At 43.8% G+C, this 17,335-nt stretch overlaps 1 protein-coding gene across 1 annotated transcript; it reads left to right on the top strand.

Moving 5' to 3' along the window:
* Nucleotides 1–3,935: 3,935 nt before the first annotated feature.
* Nucleotides 3,936–5,062, top strand: LOC104548435 (BRCA1-associated RING domain protein 1-like; the record flags this gene model as incomplete). The annotated part of the gene is made up of 2 exons (XM_010194451.1): nucleotides 3,936–4,033; nucleotides 4,733–5,062. Coding segments are annotated over 2 exons (428 nt in total), but the record flags the coding sequence as incomplete, so codon positions are not given.
* Between the last annotated feature and the right edge of the window lie 12,273 nt (nucleotides 5,063–17,335).

Raw genomic sequence — 17,335 nt, 5'->3', positions numbered from 1 at the left:
TACCTTTGAGTACAGTCTGGAGTTTTATTTCCCTTTATATGTCCTCTTAATCAGGGTGACACTCAGACGGATGGAGAGACTATTAAAAGGGAACTGTCGTGTTATCCAGTCACTTACACATGTTAGCAGCTTTAAAATTAATAATGCTTACTCGAGAAAAGGACCTGGGCTTTACTGAGTCAACTCGGCTTGGCACTCAGTTGTCAAAATAAAATCCCTAGCTGCAAAGAAAAAAAATAGTTGGAAGGGTCTACAGTGTGCTTATCTCCAGTGTAAAGTGCGAAACTGAGGGGTTTTAGCACAAGGTCGTCCTGTGGTGGTTGTACCATCCACAGGAGAATGATACCTGGTGCTTCCAAATAGCACTGTAACACAACCAAAGGTGATTATGCTGTCTTGGGGAACTTCAGTTAGACTGCTGCATCCAGTTGGAGTCACTGCATCTGGACACAATACTACAAAATTAGTGATTTAGTGACTTGACACTAAGTTTTGTGGGGGGGGGGGGAAGAATGGGCAAATTAAGAACCTTTTTGTTTAGACAAATGGATAATGAATTGGGTAAAAACAGAGCTTGAGCCCTCTGTAATTTTATCTCAGATACGAGAACAGGGAGATATTTCCCTTTTTTGTTTTGTTGATTTTTTTTTTTATTGTTATGGTATGTGAATCCTTTAATTTTTTAAATACAAAGTCTCTTTCTAGTATGCAGGAGTCACTGAAAAGAAATGAGCAGATTGGGAAGAAATCAATCTGAATAAAGTCTGCAGTTACAGGATAGTACTGGTCTCCATCACTTAAATTATTTTAGCTTCCCTTTTCTAGTTAGGGAGTCTTCCTCCATGGATAGATATTCCTTGACTGTTCACCTCAGAGCTGTAAGCACCTTCCTCAAACATGAGCTGCTAACTGCATCAGTTTTCTGAATATACAGGTAGACCATCATTCTGATGATACAGTGTGCTGTTTGCCTTGTTTCTCTGTGCTCTCCTTTCACTGTTTCTCTCCGTGTTGTCTCTTTCCAAGGGATACTCTTACTACGGGTTAGTTGTGATGATAAGATTGCCATGAAGTGTGTTGAACCTCTCCTGAGCCTGAGGATTCCAAAGACTTTCCTTCCTCTTTTCCTGCCTGCACGTAAACAAAGTGTGAGATGAGGCTGCTTGAAATGTCCTTGAGCACAGTGGTTCCAAAAGTTTGTTCTTATCAAATATGACAAGACCTACGAGTCAGGGAAAGTTCTGCTTCTGTATCGTACATGAAAAATATGTTTGAGAATTGAAAAGGAACTATTTTTCCATCACCAAAAACACACACAATCTGTTGCTTCACAAAGAGGAATGTGTGTAGGCCTAGCAGTGTTGCCTGTTAGCATATTTATGTTAAAGTAAAACACTTGGGCACTGAGAACTTCTGTTCAGGGGTTTTTGTCTTATCTTGAATACGTAGCCTTTTGTGCCACAAATCTGTTAAGACACAGATCTGTTCTGATTCTAGGGGGTTAAGAAAAGTGAAAATTGATGAGAACACTGATCACACAGACACTGGATTGACAAATGTTCTGTTTGCATATTTCTAGGTTTTCAAGGAAACGAGTTTCTCTTGTGGTTCTTACAGATACAGTGAAAATAGGACACATGTAGATGAGTCTCTTCTTGCTCTCACAGAGGGCTGTCATTACATGCGACAAGGAACTTGGCAGTGTAACATGTATGGCAGAGACATATGCATGCAAAACAGATGACATAACTATTTTGTGTTCTCTGTTAAAACAGACGTTCCCTCAACCTTAGTCACCTTCATGATTTAATTATTTCTTTAGGGGAGTAACACTGCAAAAAGACATAATAGTCTTTTGTATTCACTCAGTCTTTTACTACTTTCATATCCAACTTGCGTCATTTACTGATGGTGGCACTGGATGCTCAATTTGAGATGCACTCATTGTATGAAAACCTCAGCTCTGGAGTGAAAGTACTTGAAACTGAGCTTTTGATGGTAGACTGAAACAAAACGTGCTCTTATCGGTTCTGTTCTTAAGACTGGATAAGATGTTTTTTCCTTTATTGTAAGTAGCACTCATTAACATCTGTATTTTCCTGGAAGGAAAAATTAGCTGTGTAAATTAGAGGCAAATTGGCACAGGAAGTCTCAATTGAATATTTAGGTTGCTTTTCCAGAAAATACGTGACTGTGTTGCCCTTGTAGTCTTGTACAACTTCATGATAATTTTCCTTGAAGGAATAGTCAAGTGCAAATAATCAACCTGATACTTGAACATGGAGGGAGATCGGTGTCATCGTAGCATTTAGGCAGTTTGATTTTCTGTATAGGCTCATCTTTCTTGATGTAAGTACATTGCAGGACTTCAGTAACTAAAATACAAATTCCCATTGCATTTTGTGAGTTTGTATGAACTGGCAGTAAATTACAGTTGGTCACAAGATCTCTCTAGGTTAGATCACAGCACGTTAGGGATTGGAAGGGACCTCCAAAGCTCATCCAGTCCAATCCCCCTGCCGGAGCAGGAACACCCAGATGAGGTTACACAGGAAGGCGTCCAGGCGGGTTTTGAATGTCTGCAGAGAAGGAGACTCCACAACCTCTCTGGGCAGCCTGGGCCAGTGCTCTGTCACCCTCACTGAGAAGAAGTTTCTTCTCCAATTTCAGTGGAACCTCCTGTGTTCCAGTTTGTGTCCGTTACCCCTTGTCCTATCATTGTTTGTCACCGAGAAGAGCCTGGCTCCATCCTCGTGACACTCACCCTTTAAATATTTATAACCATGAATGAGGTCTCCCCTCAGTCTCCTCTTCTGCAAACTAAAGAGACCCAGCTCCCTCAGCCGCTCCTCACAAGGGAGATGCTCCACTCCCTTCATCTTTGTAGCCCTAGATATTCCTATCTATTAGCTACTTACTGCCATGCTGTCCAAGTACCTTTGTCACTGATACTTCTCTTCATAGTCATGGGCTTGCTTTCTTTTTAGGATCAAAGCCCCACATTTTACTTCTGATTTTGTTCTGTTTGTATTATTTTAAATACTGTGGGTTTCATATTTGCACAGTGTAAGCAAGTTGCTTGAATAAGAAACACTGTGCAAGGAATGAGGTGCTACTTTAAAGTTACTACCTTGACAGCATTGTAAATGCTCATGGGCCAGTTTTCAAAATCAGCTTTGCAAAACTTCTTTCTTGGGTAATTTTTATTAATGAGTACAATGTACGTTGCAGGCAAAGTGTTCCATCCTTGAATTGGGTGACCACAGTAATTTCTCTTTCCAAAGTGAGGTCAGGTAGTGCGTTTAACTGATGTTAGCGATACATTAGCATCAGCGCATTCTGTATTGGAAAAAATAACTAGCCTTAAAACAGGGTAAAACCATGTTGACTCTAAAAGACAATCTCATTATGCAGCAGTGGGAACAAAAATGAATGCCACGGTTAAGCCCTAGCAAAAATCTCCAGTTTGTGCTGATCTTGGAGACCTTGAAATCCCATCTGATTTGTTATTTGAGGCCATAGCTGTTTGGAAACAGCTTTGTAATTACTCTTTATCAGGCAATCGCTTCCATTTCATAGCTGTGCAGTTGGTTCTACTTGCTGGCTTTAAGCTTCCGAATGATCAGCAGTTTGACATTTGACATTAAGTGGTTGACCTTTAGAGGGTAAGAGGAAAAGCTAATAATTCCTAGTGTTTGCAGCACTGGTTTTAATGTGATGCTGTTTCTCTCTATCTAACATGCATCTTCAACCACTGTTGTAAATTTTTTTAAAGCTTAAAAGCAAATTGCAAAAGCACCCAAGGTTTGATGCTATGTTTTACATTGTAAGTAATCCTTTTAATTTAGTGCAGCACCTTAGTCCCTCAAATGACATGCCAAGCCTCTCTTAAACCATGGGATCTCTGATCTTTGCCTTTATTGCTGTTTTTGTAGGGGTACGAGCCTGTCTGCAAACCTCAGTTCGAGAACAAGAAGAGAAGTATGAAATCCAAGGTGGCCCACAGAGAGGCCGGCTCAACAGAGAACATCTGGTGGGTTTTATTGGCTGAGACAGATTATCTTCATGACCTTTGGTTCATGCTCTTTTGCCCTTTGCCACGTGTGCAGGTGCAGCAGATGTAAAACTTTAATGTGGTCTTGTACAGAGATTGGATGATGTGCAAGGTGACTGACAGAACTGCGAACACCCAGAAGCTGTCATTTTTCTCTAGTAGTGAACGTGTTGCTCTAACCGTGTCAGAGGGAACGCTGCGTTACAGTTGTGGAAGCTATATGGGACTGGAAGTGATGCTGCTTTGGCCTTCTCTGCTGAGCTTTAGAACTTATTTGTCTTTCAACTTTCAGATTATTTCAACTGTTTTTATTACTACTTGTTTCCATATAGGGCCGCTTCTATATTGAACTGGGTTAATTCTGGTTACTTTCTGGATTACCACTGGAAAAGTTAATTAAATGTGTTGTAACAGTAGCTGTAAATATTCCTAGCTCACAGTTAAACCCTGTTGTGCTGGAAAATACTTAAACATAAGCAAGAATTTACCGTGCAAGCAAGCTTTTCATGGTTGTGCAGTTATACTGAGGAGCTTACATGTTAAATTACTGTTCTAGCTACCAGTACTGGTTGGTTGATGGTTTTATAGACACTGATTGTTCCTTTCCACACTTTCTTCCTGTGTGCTCAGTTGTGAAGTCCTGTATTTATACTTTTTTTTTTTCTCTTTTCCACTTAGCTGCCTAAGTTGTTTGATGGATGCTACTTCTATTTTCTGGGATCTTTCAGCCATCACCAGAAGAGTGATCTTGTGGAGTTAGTCAAAGCAGCAGGAGGACAAATTCTGGTTAGGCAGCCGAAGCCAGACAGTGATGTGACCCAAACAATCAACACAGTGGCATACCATGCAGACTGTACTTCTGACCAGAGGTTTTGCACTCAGTATGTAATCTATGATGCTTCTTCTAAATTCAAGCCGGAGAAAATTCGTCAGGGCAAAGTCTGGATGGCCCCTTCCAGCTGGCTTATAGACTGTGTGATGTCATTTCAGCTCCTGCCTGTCAAATGAGTCTCAGTGTCTTAAAATGTGGTGAAGAGTGAGCAGTTGGAGCACTGGTAAACACTGGTGTGAAGCTGTGATTTACGTTTTGCCCTTAGGAATGCAGGAGAGTTTTGATCACTTTAAATGAGTTACTAAGATCACCGATACGCAGAGATAAATGAATTTACAATGGAGGAGAGAGAGAAATATACTGCATTGAAAACTGTGCCTTGGGTTATTTCGTATGCTTTATTTTTGCTTTTAACTTAGGTGTGATAATCACTGACATTTTGAAGCTAGGATTTTGCAAAAAGAAACCTTTTGCATTCTTGATTTAAAGCAGCCCTTCCTAGGTGATAGAGCCTGACCCCATTTCTTTCCTGTTGCATACCCATTGATAAGGATCTGCTGTATGTGTCAAGATTTCCCAGCCAGGCCAGAATTTCTAGTTTTTCAAAAAAAGCCTCTATGCGTTTGGACGTAGTAACTTGCCTGTATAGACATCTCTTATGTCAGAAGACGTGGTGTTTTTGGTAGCTTCTTACAGCTGAATTTTGCAGGAAAATGTTGGCATTGGATAAGCACTGCAGAAATTAGTGCAGAGCTAAGAGTCTGAACTCATTTGAAAGCAGACAATTTTGAAAACACTGTCTTTAAGAATCCTGGTCTAAAATTCCTTATTTGTAGCAAGGGTAATGCTTTATTCGCTAACATGAATTCTCTTCTATTTTCTGAAGGTTTCTAAGCATCAAGCTCCTTATTAAATTATTAAATTGAAAAATATTTCTGTAATTATGGATGGTTACTATCATGGTTACTATCATGAAAAAAAAAATGATCACCGAATAATTATGCTTCACTTTGCACAACTGTACTTTAACGTAGCTGGCTACATTTGATTCTTTCATATTTGTTATGAGAAATTTTTCATTAGTTTCTCCTAATTGATCATAAGTTATTGATGGGATCTTACTTTCTCACTCTGTACTCTTATGCGATATATTGCTTTAGTTTGTGAATCCGTGATTTAAAAATGGGGTAAAACGAAGTTTCTTGTGTTTTGCTTTTCTATTGCTTGTGATAATAAAACTTCTTTATGGTGCCAGTAAGTTTAGAGTATCTTACTGTGTGAGCTTAGCTGCAGAGTGTGTATTTCATATGTCTGTCAACAGGTAAATGGAAATGTAAGTACATTGCTGTGAAGTGGATAGAGCTGTGAAGATGCAAGAGCAGCTCTTCAGGGGAAGAGACAGCTGTTTTCTGTTACTGTTGCCATTGGAGATCCTACGCCAATTTTCAGTGCGCTTTATAGAACTCTATACACTTCATGTATAACAGGTATAGTTTTCAGTAGCATCTACTAGACTTCAGTAGCTGGAGTATCTTGATCTATCACTTGAGCTAGACTGCATCACTTCACTAAACGCAGTTCTCAAGTACTTTCACATCTATGGGAGCGAGCAGAAATGTAAGGCTCATTAATAAATGGAACAACCCACGGGATGAATGTGTTTTGGGTTTTTGTGCAGATAAACACTGGCAGCAAATGAGGTACCGAGTCAATACTGTAGCACATTTTAACTTGGCCTTTCATAGCACATCAATACACCTAATATGGTGTTCTTTGCAAAAGTAGCAGCGACTCTCAGCAAAATTCTGGAGAGTGGAGTTTTTCTGCAGCGTACTAGGAAGAAATGTGGCCCATCAGCAATCCCCTTCTATGGCCTAAAGTAGATGCAGTAGATTGACAGATTTTAAGAGCTGTTTTTCCTTGGCAACTGAAAAGAAACTGTTAGAAAATTGCCATCAATTAAATTTTATTTTTTTTTTAAGCCTCACTGAACTTTTCCTGAGGTCTTGTTCCTTTTAATCCAGTCACGTTTTCAAGCAGTTATATCAAATCATATTAAGGATCTTTCCGTATTGTACTGAGGAGTGATCCTTATCCTTGTTGTTGAAGTGTACTCAAGACTAACTCTGACCCATCTCCCTCAGGTCTCCAGGAATTCAGAGTTTGAGTGTAGATTTACGTAGACTTGTGCGCTTAAAGAGCCTCACAGGAGTGCAGTAAATAGACTTCAGTGCCAAAATTGCAGTAGATCACAGAATCACACAGAATCCCAGACCGTTAGGGATTGGAAGGGACCTCAAAAGATCATCCAGTCCAATCCCCCTGCTGGAGCAGGGGGGATGTGTAGCATAACTGAAGCAATAGGTAAGTCCTTGGAGTCAGTGGCACAGACCCTGCTGAATTCACTCTTGCTAATCATCCAAAGTAGAGGGATAGCACTTGATAAAACATGTCTTAAAAATAAAAATCTTGTAGTAAGGATAAATCAAGTCCCTTAATCCATTGGATGGATTTTGGCTCATGAAAGCAGGGTTCTAAAATCATGGGGTATGTGGTAAAGGGTGTGTAAGGTTCAAGGAGAGTGCATTAGAAGCTATTAGGAAGCAGGCTCAAAAATAAAAGACGTATTTCATGCAGACTCATGGCACTGTCAGCCCTCACCCATTTCAGATGCTGTATGTTTTGGCATAGTCTGATGTAGAGAGTAGATGAATTCATCAAAGAAAATCTGTTAGAGGTTAGTAAAGAACTTTTTAGCTATAACATGAGTTTCTATTAGTAGTCTGCTAAGGTGCATATACTTCATGTCTGTGCATTGATGACTGGGGCATTTGAGGTGAAAGCTCAAGGCTTGCAGTCTGGATTACAGATGTTTTTATTAATCTTGTGTTTATGCCTCAGAAGTGCTGTGAATCTCAGAAAGGCTTCTCTTGAAATTGAGACCTGTTGATCTCATGAATTCATTCACCTGCTAACACCTTCAGCACCAGTGTCTGGAGCTCAGTGACGTCAGTGTGATGTCACTCGTGGTTAATGACGTCACTGTGACGTCACTCGTGGTTAATAGAAGGAAAAAATAATGAATGGCTGTGGCCTGTAGTCTAAGGGAGAACAGATGAAGCCTGCCTGGCTGGTTGGATGGTTTGCTCTTTTTGTTTCTTTTGTGTGGGTTTTTTAGGATTATTTTTATTTGTGTGTGAAAGATACTTCAGAGTACAGAGACTGTTTCCTTGCATCACTGTCCTGGGTAGATCCCAGGGAGTATAATCATAAAATAGCTCATACTTGTGACCTCTGGTTACTTGTTTTCAGAGATCTCTTAGGTTTTCTTATCTCTAAAATAACGATAGTTCTCTTTGGACTTTGTTCCTTTGGCTATAAAATAAAATCCATTCTGTGTTGCTGAACATTGAAGATTCGCTTGTTATTTGAGATACTCAGAAGTTACTTTTCTGAGGTAGAAGTGGTGGTCCATAAAAAGAACTGATCAGGGCAGCTCAAGAGAGAGATGTTGTGTTATTTCTGCAGGCGTTTTAAGGGAGCGATAGGCAAATGAATAATACCAAACTGTGGCAGCTGCTGTTGGTGTCAAAGCAGAGTTGGCAGGCCCAGAGGTGCTGCCAGTGCTGCAGTGGCAGTAGAGCTTCTGGGCAGGAGTCTGTTCTGGCCTGGCTTGTGGGTCGGCTGAGCTGCCAGCAAAGCCTGGAGAGCAGCATCTCGGGATCTCGTGGAGCGCAGGTTTGTGAAACACAGAGCAAAGTTGTGTTCCTCCTTCAGGTATTCTGTGCTTCATTGCTGGAGGATCAACCGGTAATGGGATGACTTTGATGTCAGATTTATTGATACTGGTCCCTAGGGCCTTTTTCTGATTTTTCTCCCATACTTTGCAAAAATAAGCAGTTTGATGGAAAGGTTTGACTCTCTCTGACACCGCAGTGGACCGCACTGTGGCAAAGCCAACAAAGTAGGCTTAAATATCAGCTTCAAAACTACAGAAAGACTTTGGACAGCCAGCCAGTGTTGGCTAGGAAATGGGCAGTAGTGCCTCAGATGGAACAAATGAAGATTCAGCTGTTTATAATAGCAGTGCAGCATGTTCTACCTCTTCAGACTTGTTTGATTTAAATTAACGATAGTTTAACTAGTGTTAAATTGTCCTTAAAAGCAGAAGAACATTTTCTCTGTAATAAGATGGGGGAAGGAGAGGAAGGTTCCCACCTTTCTTTTTTCTTTCCTATGGAGAAGATGCTTTTCCTGTGCTTCAATTTAATTCCTGGCAGGAGGGCTGGTCTGATGAAGTAGCAGAGAAACGTCAACTCCCGCTGCGTGTTTGAGACACCGGTGCCGTTCACCAAGCGGAAATGCTGAGGCAGTGACAGGCAACAGGATGGCTGGTACCCACGGGTTTGGTGTGCAGCAGGGGTTGCGACGTCTTGCTCTGGTGGATGTTGGAAGCACTGTGCACTGCAGCTGGGAGAAGTGAACCGTGCAGTTGAGTATTTGCCCTGAACGGCCAAGTGTGTTTAAGAAGCAGAGTGGTTTCTCCCCTGATGGGCACAGCTGTAAACCACAGCAGCCCTTTCTCAGGTCTGAGTTTACTTTGGGGCTTATTTCTGTTCCATTGCAGCGAGCTTGCTGAAGAGCAGTGCTGTGCCACAATGAGCACGACACAAGCACGTGCAGTGCTTACCTCCAGAAGCCTATAAATTAAGAGATACAGTGAGATAAGGGTTAGAAAATATATATAAACAATGGGATGTGAAGTGGCAGCTAAGTTGTCTGTCTTGTTCAGCTTGAACTGATAAAACTTTATTTCCTCAGCTATTGCAGGGCTGGGTTAGTTTCCTACTGGTTTAGCAAACTGGACTAATTCCCAGAGTAGTGAAAAATTCATTTGGTGGGGGCAGCTGGTGTGGGGCTGCCTTTTTTGGGAGCAACTTTCTAGGCTCAGTCGCGATAGGAAGGCCTTGGAAAGTGAGGTTTTCCGATGGCCCTACACATCTGTGCACTCCACGTTCCCCCGAGTCTCTGTGGGGTCTGTACTGGGTGCTGGTGGCAGCCTGACCAGGGAAATGGTTCTCCCCAGTTCTGCTGGAAGGGTCGGCTTTGAGCAGCTGATGCCAGGGGAAACCCACATCAGCCATAGCTTGGGTCCAGCTGAAATTCAAGGTTTCTAGCAAAATTCAACAGTTTTCCTGCAGCACAAAAGATGTGGAAGAACCTTTAGGAAAAAAAAAAGGGGGGGGTCTTTTAATTGAAATAATGCAATCAATGCCATATTGATTGTGTTAGCCACAATAATGTTTAATTCAATCACTCTGCAATGTTGGATCTTATTCTTCCCCTGTATTTTTGTTACCCTGTGCAGCAATGTAGTGTCCATGTGCGCTCTCCTGCTGTGTCCCCTAGGCTTGTTCTAGCAGAGCAGAGGACGAGGGCAAAGGAACCAGGCTGCGCTCCAGGTCGACCTTTATGTGCCCTCAACTGGACTCTATGAAGTCAGGGTCACCTGGATGGCTGATGTAACCTGGATCCAAAGCAGCTACTCGTAGTGCTGTGCACAGTTTTTAAAGCCCACACATAAACAATATTGCTATTAACGTAAATATTCCCCGTGACCCCCATATGCTTTTCTTCTGGAGCCTGGGCCTGATGCGCTGCTTCACTTCTGCTCCCAGCAGTTGAGTCCCAGCAGCTGCGTGTGTCCAAATGGGAAGATTTTCTACCCTAAGCTCTAACATGCTTTTGAAGTGGTGCCAGGTTCTGGTTTTAAACTCAGCCAAGCTTGAATGATTTTATTTGTGGTTGTAGGCAGGAGGTTTTTATTAAATTAAAATTCACAGTTTTGTTTAACTGAAAAATTGGAGGCAGATGTTCTCCCCAGCTCAGCCCTCTCACTGTACCAGCTTTCTGGTCTCTGGTGTTTGCTTGCTGGGTTCCTGTTGAATGAGGTGTGGTAAAAAAATCTGGGACCAGCCTGGGATAAGCATTAGGGTTTTTCAACTGAGATCTTTTTGTGGGTTCTTTCAAGAGTTTGCATGGACTATAAGCTTGTGCTTTTAGAAAACCTGCTTGATGAACTCGACCTTGACTCAGTAATGAGAGATGGAGAAACTGCTTACAGCGAATTGGAAGTTCCCGTGCTCTGTGCAGCAGTGGACGCCTGTGGCTCAGGAGTGGGGTGTCCCTCGCTCACAAGCCTTGCCCTCTTACACTTCACAGGACACCAGACTTGCCCAAGGAGCTGGGCAGAGGCTTGGGTGCTTGGTCTACTCTGCACCCTGGGCTAGCGTAGCACAGAAGTGGTCCTGCTGGCTCGGCAACATTTTCCCAGTCCCTTTAGACACTGAGGATGCTCTCATCGACAGGTAGAGAAAGCAGGGGGAGAAAAAGGGCTGGGATTTGATTTATTCTTGTTGCATTCTACCTACATTTGTCAAACCCAAAGAAAATCCCATAACCTTGCTTTCATTTCCTTCTTACAAGGCCCCTGTGTTTCAGCATGAAGCCGCCTTAATGTGCAGGGAAGCAGGTAGGTCCTAACAGTGTCTGGGTGGAAAAGGGACAGGCAGAGTGAGCTCAGCTGTAGTCAGCAATCAGCAGGGACCAGCCATAGATTTTCACTTGGTTTTGAGCACCTGCAGTCAGGCACTTTGAAATGGATTTGGACACCAATGAAGCGCTGGGCTTTGAAATTGAAGCCCCCGAATTTTTGCACAAAGGAATAAGTGATTGGATACAGCAGCTCTTGCGTTAAGACGCCATGGCTGTGTCACACGCCATTCAAAGGGCAAGTTCTGTAATATCCACAAGTCAGAAGGAGCCAGAGTTCCTACAGAAGGCTAGGCAAGGTAGTACCAGCTCTGGATCCATTTGGATGACACCATAGTGATTTGTTAAAGTGGAGATGGTGCTTGCACTGTGGGCATGAGCAAAGAAGTGACAGAGCAGGAGCAGAGGAGGAGAGAGAAGTCTTCACAGATACACACAGGTGCAAAGTCTTCACTTGCCTTCTCCCTGCAAAGAGCATGCTGCAACCCTGTAAAGACAAAAATGCACACCCTGGTGAAGCAGGACAGGAACTGGCTCCATGTTCGAGCAGGCAACTCTCAAGATAGCAGAAGAGGACCATAGGTGGAAGGCAACTCTGCTTAGCTGATGCTCACCCTGGGTGCAATGCTGTTTGGCACCTTAGCAAAAACCCCAAGGCCAGGAGGTTGCAAAGGTGTTTGTTATAAAGAGTCCCATCCTGACCCCATTCGAGGTGCAAGCTGCCTTCAAGGTGGTGGTTTCATGAGGAGCTGTGAGATGAACCAAGTATTGGAGTCATTGGAGTGGAGCATCTCCCTTATGAGGAGCGGCTGAGGGAGCTGGGTCTCTTTAGTTTGCAGAAGAGGAGACTGAGGGGAGACCTCATTCATGTTTATAAATATTTAAAGGGTGAGTGTCACGAGGATGGAGCCAGGCTCTTCTCGGTGACAAACAATGATAGGACAAGGGGTAACGGACACAAACTGGAACACAGGAGGTTCCACTTTAATTGGAGAAGAAACTTCTTCTCAGTGAGGGTGACAGAGCATGGCCCAGGCTGCCCAGAGAGGTTGTGGAGTCTCCTTCTCTGCAGACATTCAAAACCCGCCTGGACGCCTTCCTGTGTAACCTCATCTGGGTGTTCCTGCTCCGGCAGGGGGATTGGACTGGATGAGCTTTGGAGGTCCCTTCCAATCCCTAACATTCTGGGATTCTGTGTGATTGGGAACTCCAGCACTCACAGAGAGTTTTTATCCAGGTCCAAGCTCCTGCCCTGGCAGCTGCAGAGAGGCCCAGATTGGCACTTCTGGCTGGCTCCAGATGGCAAATGAAAGCGGACCATGGCCACCTCTGTTTTAGGAAGGTGGCTGTTAGCTGTGACTGCCAAGGAGGCTACATCACACTTTTCCTCTGTGCTCTACAGGTGATAAATCTTTGTACATTTTACAATATTTGACCATGCTAGCGCAACACGCCTGAGTGCAGCAGGGAAAGTGGCTATAACCATCCCATGGGATGTGCTGCGTATTCTCACACCCAATTAGCACACATTAAGGTAACTATTGAAACTGTCTTTGCGTACTGAATGATAATATTCACTTCTCCTGGCCTCATTCTTTCCCCTTTCTCTCCACGTCCCTGAAAGAAAAGCATTTAAATGTTACAATTTGAAGCCAAGCACCCAGCAAGCAAAAAATTCCTCAAATAACCGTACTTGAGGGTGTTTTGTGTCTTCAGTGCCATGGTCACCCCCCACCTCTTCACCTCCTGCTTCACACCGTGCCTAGGCCGTTCATGGTATTTCTTTCATCTTTAAAAAAGATAACCTTGAAAAAAGAACGTTTTGTACCTAGTTGGAGGACTGGAGAGTTGATTTCTCCAGGCAGCTCTTTCTGGGAGAGTGCCCACAGAAGAATGCCTGTGTTTCACCAGGAAACACCTTGGGGTGTTTCTGCAAGTGATGAGGAGCTCGGGCACCCAGAGGATGGAAACCGTGGTTGTGGTGCTGCCCAGGTCAGCATGAGAACTTGGGAAGGAGCTCATGTCCACACGGCGTGGTGTTGTGCTGCCCCTCAGCCAAGCACCCATGATGAAAGGCTGTGTTGGAGCAAGCAAAGCCACTTCATCTCCCTTATGACATCTCCCGTTGGCCAGCACGCTGGGCAATGCTGCCATAGGCAGGCAAGAAAAGGAAGAGAAAGACATAAGAAAAAGAGCGTGTGTGGCAATGGCAGAGATTTATGCAGATGCTTCAAAGCTCTGTCCTTGGGTGAGCTACAAAGTTCTCCTGCGAAAGGGGCAAAAGCTACAAAGCTCAGTTTCCAAATCTTCACCTCTCCAGGCCCTTTCTTGCAGGGTTTCTCTGCCCAAAGCAAATCAGAGAGCTTTCTTTAATGGTCTTGCACTTGCAAGAGTCTCCAGCCCTGCCTTGCCCGCTTCAGCTTTTTACAGACTCATTCACTGTTATAACATTTACGCACCATGGTTCCCAGACATTTCCTTCTAATGGATTTTGCATTAGTAGCTAGTGTCGGGAAATCTAGTACCAAAAGGTTAATGTACATCCGTTAGTCCTTCCCCCTCACTTCTTCTTTATGTGCTGGTAGAAGACAACCAATTTCAGTAAATACATTAGGTTTGGAAAGGGGCTGGAAGCACTTGAAATTCTGCATGTGCAAAGCTGTGGGGCTATTAATATTGTCCTGTCTAAGCACTGCAAGTAGAGTGGGATCTGCAGATGTTGAATGATACCTTTCTGGTGTTTTCCAGCCTCTGCAATCTTTCTTTTCACCAAGTGAACTACTTGCTCTGCATCTCCTCCATCAGGAAGGAAGCTGTGCTTCCAACCCGTGTGTTCTCTCAGCTCTAGGCAAGCTAAAGAGGAACGATGTCGATGTCGGGGTAGCTCAGGCTGTCATGTGGGCAGCTGAGCTAACTTTACCAGCTCGACTGTTTCTCCACCTGCTGCAGGTGGTTTTCTCTCTTCTCCCCAAATGACAATTTCTGTCCTGCTAACTGGAGCAAAGCTGTACCCTAAGTGCATCTCAGTGTGTTCTCTGACCTGCGTTTTAGATGAGGTCAAGCTTTTTCACTGAAAACACTTTATTACTCTAATCATCACAAGCAGCAGGCAGGAGGGGCAGGGAGTGCTCCTGATGTATTTATAATTTGCAGAGCTTGCCATGTTCTTTAACTGAAACCTTATGTTTTAGCACCACAGACCTTTGAAAATTAAGATTTCGGGTCATGATACTCTCACGCTGGCTGTCTTCATGTTTAGCACTCAGTCAGCATGGGCTGAACCTCCTTGCCCTTGCACCTTAATGGAGAGCCACGCCATCACCCTCAGTCTTCCTATGCTCGCTTGCCCACCTCAAACCAGGACTCAACCCTCAGGTCTCCAGTTTCCCCAAGGTTCTTCCTCGTGTCCAACCTGGTTCTCCATGGTCCATGATATTCTGCTTTCCACCCTTGGCAGAGCTGAGGTGCTGGGCAGCAGAGCAGACATGGTACATGCAAGATGAGGCTTGGCTAACGCTGCTCTGTGAACAAGGAGCTCCTGCTTTCTGAATTTTGCAGCTGTTATTTCCCAGTACCGTGTTGTTGCTCAGACTGAGGATTCATGTCCGGCATTAAAATCTGGACACGGAGAACATCTGCACTGGTCTTACTGGAGCCCCTGTGTGGACATCTCTGTGATGACCATTGCAGGCTGAGTTGCTCCGGGATGCGCTACCACTGTGTACAGGGCTGTTTGGCAAGGTACAACATCCCCATGCCCTTTAACGCTGCTCTGTGAACAAGGAGCTCCTGCTTTCTGAATTTTGCAGCTGTTATTTCCCAGTACCGTGTTGTTGCTCAGACTGAGGATTCATGTCCGGCATTAAAATCTGGACACGGAGAACATCTGCACTGGTCTTACTGGAGCCCCTGTGTGGACATCTCTGTGAGGACCATTGCAGGCTGAGCTGCTCCAGATGGTGTAGGGGGCTCAGTTTGGCAAGGTACAACATCCTCATGCCCTTGACTTCAACTGACTGCTCTCCAGGTAAGCTCTCCTCTGCTGGAGGCTCACTGACTTGAAGACATTTAGGTGAAATGGGGGCATGCAAAGCTGGGTGCATGAGCAGCTCTGGGTATGCAAGTCTGAAACATTGCAGAATCAAGGCCACGTGTTTTAATTTGACTTAATGAGAAACAATTCACAGCTTTCCATTTCTGATCTGTATCTTTCCATTTCTATTCTAATGGTAATTACTGTAGCAGTTTATTAACAAAGAAATCATTTGATAGCTTTCACATATTCCCATACTTCAAGTATCTAACAACCTATTGATTCGATAGCCTGGCAGCGCTCCTGATTGAGGAGCTGGAGTTTGATTTTTTTCTTTTTTTAAGCACTTAGATCATTTCACATGCACAGGGTAATTATTTTTCTGGTTGAAACAAGGGACTGCAGATCAATGGAGTCTATAGTATGGTTTCGTGTGAGACTCATGCACCCACAGTTGGAGCAAGCCGTGTCTGCATTTTCTTATAGCAGAACCTTGAAAAAGAGTCTTTGGGTTGGACTTCTCATCCCTGAGTTACTACAATCAGCAATGAAAAGGTACGAAACACACGTGCAGAGAGTTAATTTCAACACTTGACACTACTGAACACACCTTTATGAAGGGCTTTTGTATTTGCAGCTGTATGCCTTGGTATCCATCGGGATGCAGCAAGGTGCTGCATGGAACAGGCTCTGCAGTGGCAACGCATCTTCATAGCCCTCACTCGTGCTGCAGACTCATGGTGCTGCTGATGGCTTCACCACCCCTGCTCTCACTTTCTGGGTGGTTCCTCACTTCTTCCAGGTATCCGGAGACGTTTTCTCTGACACTGGTTAACACTGGTACAGAAGACCAGCACGCTGCAAGAGCTTCCAGAAGGCTACGCAATATGCGAGGGGTGAGTCTGCAACAGCACACAAGGCCAGCCATGGTTCAGGTGTGGTCCAGCCCCTCAGAGACAACCAGCAGCCAGTGTGCCACTGCACTGGGATGTGCGAGATGTGCCGGAGGCTCACAGGAGTGAAAGCAAAGGAGGTGTTTCTGAAAGCAGTGCGTGGCATAGGCTGCTTGTCACGCTTTTTCTGGATTTATAGCAAATTGTTCAAAATTTCTTCCCGATATGAAGGCCTACATGAAAATAGTATTTCTGCTATTAAATAGCAGGGATATCTCCTTAGAAAGACTACTACTACTTCTCTACTTAGAAAGGTCTACTGCAGTAAGTAGACCTAGACCAAACAGATTTGGTCACATCATGAGTCCTTCTAGGAGGAGTAAGGGGAGCAAAATGGATGGAGGTGATTTGCTCTAAGTTTTCTCATGCAGGTTTGCAAAGAATGGAAGCATTTGACCTCTGTGAGGAGAAGCTGCTACCTGTGTCCTCACGGGGCTTTTTATGCACATGACCCTAACGGGTTTCCTACCTGGTTTGATAATAATTCATACACTTCTGAAATGGCCCGGTTTGATCATGCAATGCCTAGGTGACCCTACAACCTATTGGGAACAAGGCACCGGGAGAACTTGAATTACAGGTGAGTCATTTTCCCATCTAATATATCACAGACTGAAAGCTTTATGACTTCAGAGCTTACTGTATTAATTTTATGCATGAGTGCTTTATTTTTGCCATACGAGATATATCACTGGCTTACTAGAGCAAATTATCATTAGACCTGGAAAGGGATTTGGTCACTTACACTTTGTCACCAGGGATCATTGCACATAGATTATGTAGGGCTGCATGGTGCCATTTCTCATGTGTTTATTAAGTGATTATAAATATCGAACAGCGTGCCTTCAGGCGACACTTGAGATCTGTTATTGTAGCAACATTTCATTTAGAAAGATGGCACACGTGCAGTG

Source organism: Mesitornis unicolor, unplaced genomic scaffold (genome assembly GCF_000695765.1).
Source record: "Mesitornis unicolor isolate BGI_N332 unplaced genomic scaffold, ASM69576v1 scaffold27841, whole genome shotgun sequence".
Taxonomy (NCBI): domain Eukaryota; kingdom Metazoa; phylum Chordata; class Aves; order Mesitornithiformes; family Mesitornithidae; genus Mesitornis; species Mesitornis unicolor.
Note: the sequence above shows the minus strand (reverse complement) of the source record. Positions and strands in the feature narration are given on the sequence as shown.